Here is a 16818-nt window from a genome sequence, read left to right as displayed (position 1 = left end):
CAAATATTCAGCATTGCTTTCATTCTGCAGCTGCCTCCTGTCATAAAATTTAAATCGTTCCGCTAGCATCAGCAGCGTGGGGTTTAGATGATTTTTCAGGACAGTAACAATCTCCTCGAACGTCTTATCCGCCGGTTCATCTGGTGATACAAGGTGTCTCAATTGCCCGTATGTCTTCGCACCCATTAAATTTAATAATGTTAGTGCTTTATCTGCATCAGGAATTTTATTTGCCTTACAATAATTTTGTATGCGTTCTACATACATGGCCCAATCTTCGATGTCACTATCAAAGGTATTAATGTTCCCATGTTTAGGCATCGTTGCAATTTATTGTATTTTTATGTTATCCAAGATGGCGGCTTCCCGCTCTTGTCGTCGTCCTCCGCCCACAAAATGGCGGTTTTCCCGCGCTTGGCGGTCTTCAACCGTCCCCCGACGCTGTCTCCGCTTCACCGCGGCTCTCGCGCCTTCAGTTTCCCCAGACGCTGCGCCTTTTAGCCCGAATGCGGCCCTTATCTCCGGTCGCGATCGATGTCCCCGCGCTGCGCCTCTCGCTCGAAAGCGGCCCAGCCCTTATCTCCGGTCGCGATCGATCTCACCGCCCTTATTCCTCCGTCTTCCCAGCCCCGTCTGTACAGCCAACGCGGTTGACTTTCTGTCACGTCGCTGCCCGGCTTACCCACCACCGAGGTAGAAAGAAGAAGCTGACAGTCGCTGATGGAGGCTTCGAGGTCAGAATGTCTTCTGCACTCCGGTTTCTCGATGCCTGCCGCTCGACGTGTCTTCCAGTAGGGTGATGAGGGTGGAAACCTCTCTTCGACGTCCTGTCTGTGGACGAAGCCGCCATGGAAATAACTGCCGCAGGGTAAGAATCGGACTCGCCGCCACTGTTAAGTCTGTGTGTTATAGTGATAATTACTTCACAGACTACAAGAGTAAATTCAACAGGTCTTTACTGGTTGGAGGTAGGGACTATACTGAATACAATATTACTACACAGTGCTTATATACCGGTGTGGTCACCACCAGTATTACGTATACAGCAGCCAGAGAAAGTAGTACATCTCTTAAGGTGGAACAGGCTTAAGTTCTCTTAAGGTGGAACAGGTTACATACACCACACTGACTTAGAAGTATTTCAGCTGATCCTTCATCATCGCTGGGTCAAAATCCTGGAACTCCCTCCCTAACAGCACTGTGGGAGTACTTTCACCACATGGACTGCAGCGGTTCAAGAAGGCAGCTCACCACCACCTTCTCAAGGGCAGTTAGGGACGGGCAATAAATGCTGGCCTTGTCAGCGACGCCCACATCCCATAAACAAATTTTTTTTAAAGTCACCGGAACAGCTTTGGTACAGTAATTGAGTACCTCAGGGCAATCATTACATTTAATGTTTGAAATAAATTCAGCTGCTAAACGAATGATAATCCAAAGCAGGGATCACCATCTGAGGCACCGTGCAGCTCAGAACGTCAGAACAGACACGCAGATTTCATCCGTAGTCAAACCTCGTTATGACAGCCTACTTTGACTGGCAGCGTCACTCTTGCTCAGTAATGACTCTCGTAGCTGTTTCAGCGACATATAACAAAATGGGCCAGAATTTGCTGGGAAAACAACTGCGGGTTTAATGGCGCACTCCGTTAATTAGTGCGTTTAAAAAAAACTCCCAGCAATTTGTTGCGAGGAAGCGATATGGCGTGAGTTGCGAATCGCCACGAGTTGTTGGATGATTTGCCGTCAGCCTCGCCCTCAAACTCCCTGCGAGTGTCAAGACATTGCTGGAGTTTCTGCTGTAAATAAGAATTAAACTCGCCGAAGAAAGTTAGAGCTGCTATTTCACAGCGTAAGAACCCTGTTAATGGGGTGACTTATGGCCCTGACATGTCACTCAACCTTGGAGGCCCAGAAAGGGAACAATTGAATCTGTGGGGTCTCACTCCTTCAATTGTTCCCAGAGGTTTTAAAAAATTAAAATTTTAAGTGTTTAAATTTTTTTCTTACTTTTCCTTCATCTTTTTTCTCTCTCTCGTAATCCAATCTTTCTTTTCCTCTCTTTATTTTTCTTTCTGTATCGAATTTGACTCTAATTCACCCGATTTCCTGCTCCGCCGTTCCTCTGTTTCTTTCACTATCTTTAAATCTCATGGGTTAAGGGGATAGACTGTTGGTCCCGTCGTTCACTGCGGTCCCAGATGCCCGGTTGCCCTCGCCGCCCCATTATCAGCTCGCACTCCCGGCAACCCACGGTGCAGAAATAACTGGAATTGACGGATAAGGAAAAAAATCCAACTCACAGAGCACGGCGCGAGATACCTCGCTCCAGCATAATTCTGAGCCAATTATTGGCACTTTGGAACAGGGAAATAATCCGTCAAAATTAATTCCAATTCAAATAAGGTGCACCTTAGTGGGAAGGTGGGCCAGTGAAGGTAAAAGAGTTTGGGGGAAAAATTGGGTTGCTTTGCGCCTCCCGTTAGCACCCTAAGAGGGCCCTGAGAGGGCGCAAAGCAACTAGCGCCTGGGCGTGGCGCCGCCAACACCTCCCGCAAAATTCAGCAGGTTAGTGGTGGCGCCCCAGCCACGATCTTCGGGAGCGTCCCCTGACTTACCACCGGACGCTATGTCCGACAGGGTCAGGGGGGCCTACCTGCGGCCGGGGAGGCACTATTTAAAGGCGTGGTGCCGGGCGGCCATTTTTGTTGCTGGCCGCCTGCCAGCACCTGCCTGCGCTCCCGTCCCCAGCCTCCTGAACTGCCCCCCCCCAGCGGAGTGCCGGCTGCGCTCCAAGAGCCCGGCACTTCTCTTGAGTGCCGGGCTCTTTTGCCAGCACTTCTGATCCCCGCGGGCCCAGCTGGGCCCCGGGTCGCACTGCGCAAGGCCCCTCCCCTTTAAGAAAGGGAGGAAGGCCTGCGATACCGCGGCGCGACATACCGATTGACTCGCAGCACCCCAAGAGGAATGCGGGGCACTTCCAGTAGTGCCCTGCTTCCCTCTTGGGACGCAACCACTGAATTTCCGGCGCGGGGGCGCTTCTCAATTTTTAGCCCTTTAATCTTTCACTTAAACAGGTCTAGCTCACAAGCATGGTGTCTGAAATCTTCCTAATGGCAATTTATAGAGTATATTACCTCTCTAGAAACTGCTTAAATTCAAGCTCGTGTGCTTTAATTGAATTGTCCTCTTGAGTGTCGTTTCTCTTCTGTAATTCACAGCCCCCTCTCTGTCGAATCTCGTTCCTTGCAGCATTACAGCTAGAAACAGAGAATCAAGTATTTCATTAAAAGCAAACGCAAGTCATTAATTTCAAATCACGGTGTGAATACTGACTGGCAATAATGGTAACTTAATCCCAGTATATTATTTTCTTACACTGATACAGTACGGGTGTATATTCGCACACTGATATATTCGTGGTGTATATACTCGCACTGATACAGTACTGGTTTGTATTCTGACAGGGATATAATATTTGTGTACATTCTCAACATGGCGTTTACAGGAGTGGATGTTGGCAGATTTGAACAATAACGTAACATACTTCTGGTCCGAGGCAGACTTGGGATGGGGGTAAGCATGGCTAGGCAGGAGCACACAAGGGCTCTCCCACCCTCTCGGGGTGAGTTTGGGTTGGGTTACTTGCTCTGTACAGCTGGGATCCAGTGGCGGTGTGTGTTCTCATCGGCATTAACCCATTCCTCCATCGCAGGGCTGTGTTGTGGGGTCTGTGACTGTTGACCCATTGTGCAGGCCTTCGGGGAGAGGGTCCAGATTGTTCTACATGCAGTCTACAGATCACACACTCTAACTGACATATAGGATCATTGGAACACAGGAAGGTAGGAACGGGAGGAGGCCATTCAGTCCCTCGAGCCTGTTCCGCCATTCAGTTAGATCATGGCTGATCTGTATTTTAACTCCACTTACCCACCTTGGTTCCATATCCCTTAACTCCCTTGCCTAAAAATAATATATTAATTTCAGTTTTGAAATTTTCATGAGCTGCACCACGGAACTCCTTTAGCATACATAAAATGGCTTGTCTCAGTGTTTAAACTAAAATATACATTGCTGCAGAATTGGGGCGCTCCATATGTCAGTGTAGCACAAAAAGTATTATTAATTACTTTGCTCCAACCCAAAGGATTACTGTAAAAGTTATGGGATTCCATGTAAATGTGAGTATAAGTGTAGTTGGAAAATTGACTTCCCCTCCCCCAGATCTATCTACGTACTTCCGTAAAGATGCTTACGATCAAGGTGGCTCCTAACCAAGCAAAGTGACATTCAAAGATGTGGTGATAAGGTTGTCTCTTGATTCAGTTGAGTGTTGTGTATTTCCATGGATGGAGGCGCTGAGATGAAGAGTTACGGGTTGTGCCCATCACGCGCCACACCATCACTGGAAGACTCTGGCCTAGAAATTCAGTGGGCCTTGCGCCCACTTAGCGCCTAAAGAGGTCTTTTGCGCCGGCGGGGTGGTTGCGCTGAAATTGAGTGCAGCGGTATTGGCGGCGGTAGCCGTTAGCGCTGCGCCGGGACCGATGACGTCATCGGTGTGCGCGGTGGCCCGTAACACCCCGAAACCGCGCCGATCCCCATATTTATTTGCGCCCGCCTCCTCCAAAGCGGGCGCAAACAGCGAACAGAAAACGGGGCCGTCCTGCTGCCATAGTGGGGTGCTTTAAAGCTGAAGGTGTGGCCGGCCGCTTTTTCGGCGGCCGCCTGCCCGCACCTCCTTCCCCGGCCTCCTCCACCCCCCCCCCGCGGCATTGCCGGCTGGTTTCCGTGGAGCCCGGCACTTCTCCGTTGTGCCGGGCTCTTTTGCCGGCACTCGCGATCGGGGCTCTGGCCGTTGCAGGCACCTCCCCCTTAAGAGAAGGGGGAGGCCTGCGGTACCGCAGCCTGCCGCACCGCATCGGGCGGCGCTGCGGCAACTAGCGTGCCGATATTCAGTTGCAGCGCCCCAAACGGAGGCGGGCACACCCTGGTATAGCGCCCGCTTCCGAATTGGGGCGCAGAAGATGAATATACGGCGTGCGCTAATGCCTCCCCGCCCAGCGCTAACTTTTGGGCGCGAGCGAGCTGCCCGCGCCCAAGTGAATTTCTAGGCCTCTGTATCAGGATATACTTGCAGGAAGCTCATAGATTGTCACTGGGCTGCACTTTACATAGGATATATGGCATGGAAACAGGCCATTCGGCCCAACCAGGCCATGCTGACTTTGACTTCCTATTCCAAAAAGATCTGGCAGTCATCTGTTCAACTGCGCACCGTGTTAAATCGTGGCGCCAAAAATCTTACTGTGGTTACTTTATGTAACTGAAGTGGTTACTCGCTCAGTCCGTCGGGTGACCCTCGTAACTGGAGAATGCTTAAATAAAAAAAATCTACATTTGCATTTAATAACAGGGTGACAGATATACTATGGCTAAACAAGAGCAAAATGCTGCGGATACTGGAAATCTGAGATAGAGACAGAAAATGCTGGCAAACACTCAGTGGGTCAGGCAGCATCTGTGGAGAGAGAAACAGAGCCAATGTTTCAGGCCGGTGACCTTTCATCAGAACTGGATAAGCCTATGGGTAATTACACCTCCCCTACCCAATTACTGCACCGCATCAAAGCATCCGCTGCTTGACCTAAGCCTACTGCTAGCCAAAGACCTCGACCCTGTCAATGTGTAGCACTACCCAAATGGGCGAAACTGGAGAATTCTCAGTGCAAGCATGAAGAAGTGATGCGTAATTTAGAATGTGCAGTGGCCTAGCCAAGTGTGAACTTTGCACAGCTCCATAAATGAAACCCAGCTCTGGCGCTCTGTTTAAACTCTTGCCAGTCTCTGGGCTGAGTGTGCACTGTACCAAGCCAGCCTGGAGCTTTTACTGTTTGTTAGGCTGTGTATCAGCAGTGGGTGAATTGTGTTTTCACAGCAATAAAATCCACCAAGGCAAAAAATACAGCTCACTTCCGATAATTCAAAGTCGATTTTGCCCTAAAGAAATGAACTATCTAATAATTTGAAAAAAAGAACACAGGATGTCATGATCTTTCACGGCCTCAGGACGTCCCAAAGCGCTTTCCAGCCAATTAAGTACTTTTTTTTGAAGTGTTGTAATGTAGGAAACACGGCAGCCAAGTTGCGCACAGCAAGCTCCTACAAACAGCAATAATGACCAGATAATCTGTTTTTAGTAATGTTGGTTGAGGGATAAATATTGGCCCCAAGACACCAGGGATAACTCCCCCTGTTCTTCTTCAAAATAGTGCCGTGGGATCTTTTACGTCCACTTGAGAGGGTAGACGGGGCCTCGGTTTAATGTCTCATCCGAAAGACGGCACCTCTGACAGTGCAGCACTCTTTCCGTACTAGCACTGGAGTGTCAGTCTGGATTATGTGCATACATCTCTGGAGTGGGACTTGAACCCATGAATTTCTGACTCAGAGGGCAGATTGCTGCCAATAAGCCATGGCTAACACCTGCAATTAAGACATGCGAATATATAACTGATAGAAGTTGGAAAAGAAATAATAGAGTTCTTTAAAATTATGAAAAATTTTGATAGGGTGGATACAGAGAGAATGTTTCCACTTGTGGGGAAAGAACAAAACTAGAGGCCATCAATATAAGATAGTCACCGAGAAATCCAATAGGGAATTCAGAAGAAACTTCTTTACCCAGAGAGTGGTGAGAATGTGGAACTCGCTACCACAGGGAGTGGTTGAAGCGAATAGTATAGATGCATTTAAGGGGAGGCTGGACAAGCATATGAGGGAGAAGGGAATAGAGGGTTATGCTGATAGATTTAGATGAGGAAAGACAGGAGGAGGCTCGAGTGGAGCATAAACGCCGGCATGGACTGGTTGGGCCGAATGGCCTGTTTCTGTGCCGTATATCTTATGTAAATGAATTATGAGGTCATTTGAAAGAAAGCAGCTTTGAATTAAACTGCTGAGTTCTTTTTCTGCTCTTGTTTAAGTGTCCCACTCAGACAAGTGCCCTCTGCTGTACAAATGTTCACAATGCACTGCTGGCAATCTACACCCTCAATTTAATAGGCAAGGAACAAGGAAATAACAACATATTAGCATCTCATGTGTGTCTCCAACTGCTCAGTGGAAGACAAAAATAGCATGCACTCATTCTTTCCTCTTTGGTACAGGGGGGGTGATGTGATCAAAGAGGCAGGAGAGGAAGGGTAATGTCCATTTGGAAGAACGGTATGACACAGTGTGAATTAATGAGAATAATGGAGTGGCTTTTCCGCGTCAGAGGCAGCGGCAGTAATAAAAGTGCAGCAGTTGTATTTACTTGACTGGACGTGTAAATGATCTGTTTTGTTTAAAGTGCGTAGAAAATATTCAAAAAGGTTTTCGTTATCGCAGGCTGTATTAATAATGTATTTGATATTAAAATCCATGCATCAGAGATTTCAATTTCAGGCTTGGCTTTACTTTATGGACTCATTTGTAACATTAGCATTTTCACAGGCCTGTACTGAGAGTGCAGGATGAATCAGATTCAAAAACAACAACACCCATTACCCGACTAAAACACGGCTCCCCTTCATTAATTCACTTTAATAAGAGGATTCTGAAAGTACAGCCTTGTTATTGTTACTAATTGGGATTTCTTTGGGGCAGAGTAACAGAATACAAGACATTGTGTGCACTGACTGAGGTGTGAAGCGTTGAGCACTGCGCTGCTAGAGTGGGGGGCTGCTCTCCATGGTGAGATCCCAGACACAGCCGGGCACCGGTTAGAAAAAAGGCAATGTGAACAAACAGCAAAGTGCATGTCAGCGGGAAGGAGTGGCACTCCCCTCAGTACTGCACAGAAGTCCCAGCCTAGCAACATAGGAAATAGAACATTCAGCCCCTCGAGCCTGTTCCGCCATTCAATGAGATCATGGCTGATCTGCGACATAACCCCATATACCCCGTCTTTGTCCCATATCCCTTAATACCTTTGATTAACAAAACGCTATCAATCTCCGATTTAAAATTAACAATTGATCTAGTATCAATTGCTGTTTGCGGAAGAGAGTTCAAAACTTCTACCACCCTTTGTGTGTAGAAGTGTTTCCTAATTTCACTCCTGAAAGGTCTGGCTCTAATTTTTAGACTATGCCCCTAGTCCTAGAATCCCCAACCAGCGGAAATAGTTTCTCTCTATCTACCCTCTCTGTTCCTCTTAATATCTTGAAAACGTCAATCAGATCACCCCTTAACCTTCTAAATTCTAGGGAATGCAACCCTAATTTATGTAATCTCTCCTTGTAACCCTTGAAGTCCGGGTACCATTCTACGCTACACATCCTCCAAAGCCAATATATCCTTCCTAAGATGTGGTGCCCAGAACTGCTCACAGTACTCCAGGTGTGGTCTAACCAGGGTTCTGTATAGCTGCAGCATAACTTCTACCCCCTTGTACTCTAGTCCTCTAGATATAAAGACCAGCATTCCATTAGCCTTTTTGATTATTTGATAATTCAATCGCCTAAATTATGTGTTCAAGTCTCTGGAGTGAGACTTGAACCCAAAACCTACTGACTCAGAGGCGAGAGCTTTTTACTTGTTCACAGGATGTGGGCATCGCTGGCAATGCCAGCATGCTGCAGTCCACGTGGTGATACTTCTTTGTAGCAGGTTTGGTACAAACGAGTGGCTTGTTGGACCATTTCAGAGGGCAGTTAAGAGTCAACCACATTGCGGTGGGTCAGGAGTCACATATAGGCCAGACCGGGTAAGGACAGCAGATTTCCTTCCCTAAAGGACATTCGTGAACCAGATGGGTTTTTACGACAAGTCCAGTAGTTTCATGGTCACCATTACTGAAACTAGCTTTATTTTTTATTCCAGATTTATTTAATTAACTGAATTTAAATTCCCCAGCTGCGCGTGGTGGGACTTGAACTCATATCTCCCGATCATTAGTCAATAGATTGCTAGTCCAGTAACATAACCACTATGCTACAGTACCCCTATTCTACCATCGTTACCACTGAGCCAAAGCCGACAGCACTGGATAGGAGTAAGAAAGGACTTGCATTTATATAGCACCTTTCGCACCCCCAGGATGTCCCAAAGCGCTTCGCAGAAAATGAATCACTTCATGTCATGTTTCTCAATGGGGAAATACAGCAGCCAATTTGTACACAGCAAGGTCCCACAATAAGCAATGAGATAAATGACCAGATGAATGCTGTTTTAAGTGTTACTGGCCTAGGGGGCGAATGTTGGTAAGGACATCATGAGAACGCCCTTACCCTTCTTCAAACAGTGCCATGGGATCTTTTACATCCATTTGAGAAGGAAGACAATTTCATGTTTAATGTCTCCTCTGAAAGACGGCACCTCCGACGGAGCAGCACTCCCTCAGTACTACATTGGCGTGCCAGCCTAGGTTTTGTGTTCAAGTCTCTGGAGTGGGCCTTTGTGTTAGATCCGTGATTCTGAGGGTATGCTGTTTTTCAATAACCACACGGATGCTGTAACTTAACAATTAAACAGGTATTTACTGGAGGAGGGTAGTCTCAAGACTGGGGGTACAGAGGCATGCGCAAAGCTTATATACAGGTGTGGTCACTGCCGGTACTACAGTATACAGGAGCTGTAAAAGTAGTTCTGTCTTAAAGGCACATACACTACACTATGAACCCACAACCTTTGGACTCAGAGGGGAGAGGGCTACCACTGATACTCAGAGTAGCTTTGTATCCCAGAGGAGGGAAGGCAAGTCATTGGACAGGAGTGGCCCCAAAGGAGCAGATAGTCAGTTAGGGGTAGGGTTGTGGTCCAGGGCACGCAAATGAGGGGAATAAACATAAGTGGAATTTTTATTTCCCTTTTAATTTCAAAACAGAGTAAAACACAAGCCTATTATCTTCTCATTCTGTATATACCAAGTTATCCATAGGAATGACATAAGAACATAAAAAATAAGAGCAGGAATGAGCCATACAGCCCTTCGAGCCTGTTCCACCATCCAATAAGATCATGGCTGATCATCTACCTCAACTCCACTTTCCTGCCCGATCCCCATATCCCTTGATTCCCTTAGCGTCCAAATCTTGTGAACTTCCCTCACCTCTACTTTGCCAGACTTTCTTGCTCTGTTGCAATCTTCCTTGTCTTTCTCGATTGACACTACTATAGTAATTGCACCTTTGAGCTTTCTTCTCTTGCTCCCCCTAGTCACCATCCCACATGCTATTCCGTCTTCCTGTATCCTCACCCTGTTGAAATCCGGACTCCTTGCAGCTGTCTACTCTAGAATGAGCTGGGAGAGATTATTAAAAAAAACCTGTAAATGCTTAAAATTTGAGTTAGACGTAGAAAATGCACAACGGATGGTATCTGAAAACAGACAGATCGGTTTTTCAGATCCTTTGTTGCAGCTACAAGGTCATTGCCAAATCAAAATTGAGCCTACTTTGACTGAATTTGATTGACTGTTAATACCATCTCTCTCCTTGTTCTGGCCAAGCAGTGTAATAGTTTTCTAAAACATGTCGTTGCCTGTATAACTGGTTGGGTTATTGAGAAGCCCTGATTCCTAATTCGGAGATCTTAAGTTGAGAATCAAGCTCCCATCCTTAAACATAAGAAAGAAAGACTTGCATTTCTACATCGTCTTTCACAACCACCAGACGTCCCAAAGCACCTTACAGACAATTTTTTTTAAATTTGTTTTTATGGGATGTGGGCGTCGCTGGCAAGGCCAGCATTTATTGCCCATCCCTAATTGCCCTTGAGAAGGTGGTGGTGAGCCGCCTTCTTGAACCGCTGCAGTCCGTGTGGTGAAGGTACTCCCACAGTGCTGTTAGGGAGGGAGTTCCACGATTTTGACCCAGCGACGATGAAGGATCGGCGAGATACTTCTAAGTCAGGATGATGTGTGACTTGGAGGGGAACTTGGAGGTGGTGGTGTTCCCATGCGCCTGCTGCCCTTGTCATTCTAGGTGGTAGAGGTCGTGGGTTTGGGAGGTGCTGCTGAAGAAGCCTTGGCGAGTTGCTGCAGTGCATCTTGTAGATGGTACACACTGCAGACACGGTACACCGGTGGTGGAGGGAGTGGATGTTTAAGGTGGTAGAGGGGGCTGCCAATCAAGCGGGCTGCTTTGTCCTGGATTAAGTACTTTTTTAAGTGTAGTCACTGTTGTAATGCAAGAAGTGAGGCAGTCAATTTATGCACAGCAAGCTCCCACAAACAGCAATGTGATAATGACCAGATAATTTGTTTTTTGGTGATGTTGATTGAGGGATAAATATTGGGCAGGACAGCAGGAAGAACTACCTTGCTCTTCTTCGAAATAGTGGCGTGGGATCCTTTACGTCCACCTGAGAGGGCGAACGGGGCCTTGGTTTAATGTCTCATCCGAAAGACGGCACCTCCGACAGTGCAGCACTCCCTCAGTACTGCACTGGGACTATCAGTCTGGATTTTTGTGCTCAGGTCTCTGGAGTGGGACTATGAACTCACAACCTTCTGACTCAAGAGGCGAGAGTGCTACCCACTGAACCACTTTATTAAACACATTCAGGTCCACTTAGATGCAAAAGCCACCGGGAGTGCCAAGTTTTGAATCGCAGTTTGTGGCAGAAAATAGGGGGGAGAATTTCCTGGGACTGCCTCCAGATGTGCAGATCACCTGGGTGCAACGGTTATAGGACAATCGTGTGGGTCGGAACACACGCCTGGAAGAGAATCCACCCAACTTTCCTTCCATTAACTATACTGTCGGAGGTGCCGTGTTTCGGATGAGATGTTAAACCGAGGCCCCGCTGCCCTCTCAGATAGATGTAAAAGATCCTGTGGTATTAAAGAAAAGCAGTGGAGTTCTCCCCGGTGTCCTGGCCGATAGTTATCCCTCAGCCAACATCACTAAAAACAGATTTTTCTCATTGCTGTTTGTGTGGCCTCGCTGTGCACAAATTGGCTGCCATGTTTCAACAACAACTTGCATTTATATAATGCCTTTAGTGCAATAAAACCTCCCAAGGCACTTCACAGGAGCGTAATCAGCACGGTGGCATAGTGGTTAGCACTGTTGCCTCACAGCGCCAGGGACCCGGGTTTGAATCCGGCCTCGGGTGACTGTCTGTGTGGAGTTTGCACATTCTCTCCGTGTTTGCGTGGGTTTCCTCCGGGTGCTCCGGTTTCCTCCCACAGTCCAAAGATGTGCGGGTTAGGTTGATTGGCCATGATAAATTGACCCTTAGTGTTAGGGGGATTAAATACGTGGGGTTACGGGGATAGGGTGGGATATGTGTCGGTGCAGGCTCGATGGGCCGAAATGGCCTCTATCTGCACTGTGGGGTTTCTGTGTTTCTGTGATGTGAAAAGCTGACACCGAGCCAAAGGAGACATTAGGACAGGTGACCAAAAGCTGGGTCAAAGAGGTAAGTTTTAAGGAGCATCTTAAAAGAGGAGAGAGAGGAAGAGAGGTAGAGAGGCAGAGAGGTTTATGGAGGGTATTGCAGAGCTTAAGGCCTAGGCGTCTGAAGGCACGGTCCCCTGTGGTGGGGTGAAGGAAGTGGAATGTGCACAAGAGGCTGGAATTGGAGGAACACAGAGATCTCTCAGGGTTGTGGGGGCTGGAGGAGCTTACAGAGATAGGGAGAGGCGAGGGCATGGAGGGACTTCTAAAATCAAGGCGTTGGTGGACCAGGAGTTGATTGGCCCAGAAATTCGGGTCGGACGCTTCCCGCGGGTGCAAGCCCCCGACCTGCACTTACATAGCGCGCCTGCCGTTGTGTTGTGGGCCCGCGTGGGATTCCGATCCTGGGCCTCCTCCAGCTGCCGGCACGCAGTGCTTGCATATCCCAGGGGCGCAGTTAGTTCATAAGAACATAAGAACATAAGAAATAGGAGCAGGAGTAGGCCAATCGGCCCCTCGAGCCTGCTCCGCCATTCAATAAGATCATGGCTGATCTGATCCTAACCTCAAATCTACTTCCACTCTCCATCCCACCCGAACCCATGTGATCTCCCGGGAGAGGCGAAAAACCAGATAAAAACCCAATGGCCAATTTGGGAGAAAAAATCTGGGAAATTCCTCTCCAACCCATCTAGGCGATCGAAACTCGTCCAGGAGATCACTCTGTCCCTGTATTTCCTGCAGTACTTACCTTCTGTAAAAGATGATCTCCACCCCAGCCAGGAACAGGCCCAATTTACTCTTGAAGGACTCCTAGCTGGCAGCCTGTTCCCGAGGTCTCCACTAATCCCTGTGAATAGAATCATCTCCTGAAATCTAACACAGAATTAGAACACAAGAAGTAGGAGCAGGACCAGGCTACACGGCCCCTAGGCCCGCTCCGCCACCCACAGGGCCATGACCGATCCGAATCTAGACTCATGTCCAATTTCCTGCCCGCTCCCCGTAACCCCTAATTCCCTTTACTTCTAGGAAACTGTCTATTTCTGTTTTAAATTTATTTAATGATGTAGCTTCCACAGCTTTCTGGGGCAGCAAATTCCACAGACCTACTACCCTCTGAGTGAAGAAGTTTCTCCTCATCTCAGTTTTGAAAGAGCAGCTCCTTATTCTAAGATTATGCCCCTTAGTTCTAGTTTCACCCTTCATTGGGAACATCCTCACCACATCCACCCGATCAAGCCCCTTCACAATCTTATATGTTTCAATAAGATCGCCTCTCATTCTTCTGAACTCCAATGAGTAGAGTCCCAATCATATGACCACCCCCTCATCCCCGAGATTAACCGAGTGAACCTTCTTTGTACTGCCTCGAGAGCAAGTATGTCTTTTCTTAAGTATGGACACCAAAACTGTATGCAGTATTCCAGGTGCGGTCTCACCAATACCTTGTATAACTGCAGCAATACCGCCCTGTTTTTATATTCTATCCCCCTAGCAATAAAAGCCAATTGGCCATTGGCTTTCTTGATCACCTGCTGCACCTGCATACTAACTTTTTGAGTTTCGTGCACCAAGACCCCCAGATCCCTTTGTACTGCAGTACTTTCCAGTTTCTTGCCATTAAGATAATAGCTTGCTCTATGATTTTTCCTGCCAAAGTGCATAACCTCACACTTTCCAGTATTGTATTCCATCTGCCAAATCTCTGCCCACTTTGCAGGTTTTTTATGTCCTCCTCACTCACTACTTTCCCTCCCATCTTTGTATCATCTGCAAACTTTGATATGTTACACTCGGGCCCCTCCTCCAAATCGTTAATATAGATTGTAAAGAGTTGGGGACCCAGCACTGACCCCTGCGGAACACCACTAGTTACTGATTGCCAGTCTGAGAATGAACCATTTATCCCAACTCTCTGCTTTCCCTGTCAAGTGTCCACTGGGATCACGTGGGCCATGGAGAGCCAATCGTAGCAGGGAATCTCTATTCATAGATTTGACAGGAAGACCTGTCAAATCTATGAATAGAGATCGGCCCCAAAACCTAACTAAAACTTCAAATAATTTTTTTTTTAAATCACATTTTTAAAATAACTATAAATTACATAAAATAACTATTTTAAACAATAACTAAAATTTTTGAAAAAATTAATGTGGTGTATGTGCCTTTAAGAGCAATTATGGTGTATGTGCCTTTAAGAGCCCCAGGTGTGCATAATGCCGGTAATTGCCACTTGGGCTATATAAGCCTGTGTATTGTGTATATCCTTTAGAAACCCCCCCCCCCCCGACTTGCTCAGTAAATACCTATGAACCAACTCCTGTCTTCAGTGTCTTTATCTACACACGGACACTACAGTGGCGACGAAGTGGAAACGGACTTACCTGCAATTCGGCAGCACCTCAAGGACATCGATTCCTCCAGCGTTCAGAAGACTCAAGGAAGTAAGAGAAACTGTGGTTTCACCAGCTGACCAAGCTGGTGACAGGTACTGCGCTAATCCTTCCTGGGCATCAGGCTGGAGCTCCAGCGGCGGGCTCTACAGCTGAGACAGGCAGCGAAATCGGAGGCAAGCAATAACGGACTGGGAGGGTGCACTCGAGAGACGGCCGGCGCGGCAAGCAGGTCAGCGTTTAGACCTCCGTCGGGAACGAGTCTCCAACAGTGAATAAACGGAAACCACAGTAAAACAGCGCTGTTATCGGTAGCAGCGGCGGGAAAGCGCGGGAAGCGCCATATCGTTGCTACAGAGAGAAAAAAAAAAGCGCGGGAAGCGCCATATCTTTTCTGAAATGCCTAAATCTGGTAATATTGAGGCTTTTGATGGCGAAATAGAAGATTGGACCACATACGTGGAAAGAGTAGAGGTTTATTGCACTGCAAATGGAATAACAGATGAAAAAAAAGCTTCAGTACTTCTGAACTTAATGGGCGCGAAGACATACGGGCTGTTACAAAATTTAATCACTCCAGCCAAACCAAAGGACAAGACTTTTAAAGAAATTGTTGATACCCTGCAGGAGCATTTAAACCCAACACCGCTGCTGATAGCGAAACGATTCAAGTTCTTCAAGAGAAATCAACACAAGAATGAAAGTAACGCTGATTACCTAAACGAATTAAGAAAGCTATCAAAGTACTGCCAATTCGGAGCAGGACTATCGGATTATCTTCGAGACAAATTTGTTTGCGGTCTCTTAAGTGAAGGAACACAAAAAAGACTGCTTTCTGAAAAAGATTTAACATTGGACAAAGCTTTCAGTATGGCTGTATCATACGAAGCAGCAGCAAAAGGAGCTGCAGAGATACAACAAGAGACACAAGACTTCGGCACCCATAAAATGACACAGGAGTTCGGAAGATGTTATCGCTGTGGCAGATCCACCCATAACCAGAGGGACTGCTGGTTCAAGGGCAAAGCATGCAGGAAATGTGGTAAGATTGGACACATTGCATGGGTATGCCAATCTGGACAAAATAAATCCACTGACAGAAAACAAAAAATCAATAAAGAAAAGTACAGGAAGGTACAAATGATGACGGACAATAGCTCCGAAGACCAGAATAGCGATAGCGACTCCGGAAACAAGAGACTAAGCTGTCTCAAATTACATAATGTACTTGCCAAAGAGGATTACCAAACCATTTGGGTTACCCTCACAATAGCAGGGTCCCCAGTTAAAATGGAGCTAGATACAGGATCAGCTCTAACCGTAATAAATCGACGAGATTACAAGAGGCTATTTTCGCATATATCTCTAAAAGACACATCCATTATCTTAAAAACATATACGGGGCAGAAAGTCTACCCCAAAGGAAAAATAAGGGTGCCTGTGGTATACAACGGCAAAGAAATACAAAAGTTGTATTTATACATTCTACAAGATGGTGGTCCACCGTTGTTGGGACGTGAATGGATAAGGAAGATACGTTTAGACTGGCACTCCATTCAGGCACTGACGGTGACCAGTAAGGAAAAAAACAATGATGACATCATACCTGAACGATTAAAAGACATCTTGGCCAACGCCAAAGAAGTGTTTCAAGAGAAACTAGGAACCCTGAAAGGCATCACCGCCTCAATAAAAGTGGAAGATACAGCAATTCCAAAATTTTTTAAGGCAAGACCGGTGCCATACGCAATACGTCCGGCAGTCGAGGCAGAGCTGAAGAATTTGGAAAAGGCAGGCGTATTATCCAAAATAGATTGGAGCGAATGGGCAACACCCATCGTTCCAGTCATGAAAAAAACATTGAAAAATAACTCTGAGGAACAGGAAAAAATTCGCATCTGTGGGGACTTTAAGGTGACTGTAAACCCGGTCCTTCACACGGTACAGTATCCTCTTCCGAGGATAGAAGATATTTTCGCCTCACTATCCGGAGGGAAACGTTTCACAAAAATTGACTTGGCACAGGCATA

The 16818-nt window shown here is 46.9% G+C and overlaps 1 protein-coding gene across 1 annotated transcript in view; it reads right to left on the bottom strand.

The window, feature by feature from the left end:
- Positions 1 to 16818, bottom strand: part of LOC147107159 (doublecortin domain-containing protein 1-like) — a 731408-nt gene that overhangs the window by 198424 nt on the left and 516166 nt on the right. The window contains exon 21 of the mRNA XM_086008298.1: positions 3138 to 3260. Coding sequence (XP_085864424.1) covers positions 3138 to 3260 — 123 coding nt within the window. The remainder of the gene's footprint in view (positions 1 to 3137; positions 3261 to 16818) is intronic.

The sequence above is a fragment of the Somniosus microcephalus genome, chromosome 15, assembly GCF_052327205.1.
Source record: "Somniosus microcephalus isolate GS21.2 chromosome 15, FLI_Smic_1.0, whole genome shotgun sequence".
In the NCBI taxonomy this organism is placed as follows: domain Eukaryota; kingdom Metazoa; phylum Chordata; class Chondrichthyes; order Squaliformes; family Somniosidae; genus Somniosus; species Somniosus microcephalus.
Note: the sequence above shows the minus strand (reverse complement) of the source record. Positions and strands in the feature narration are given on the sequence as shown.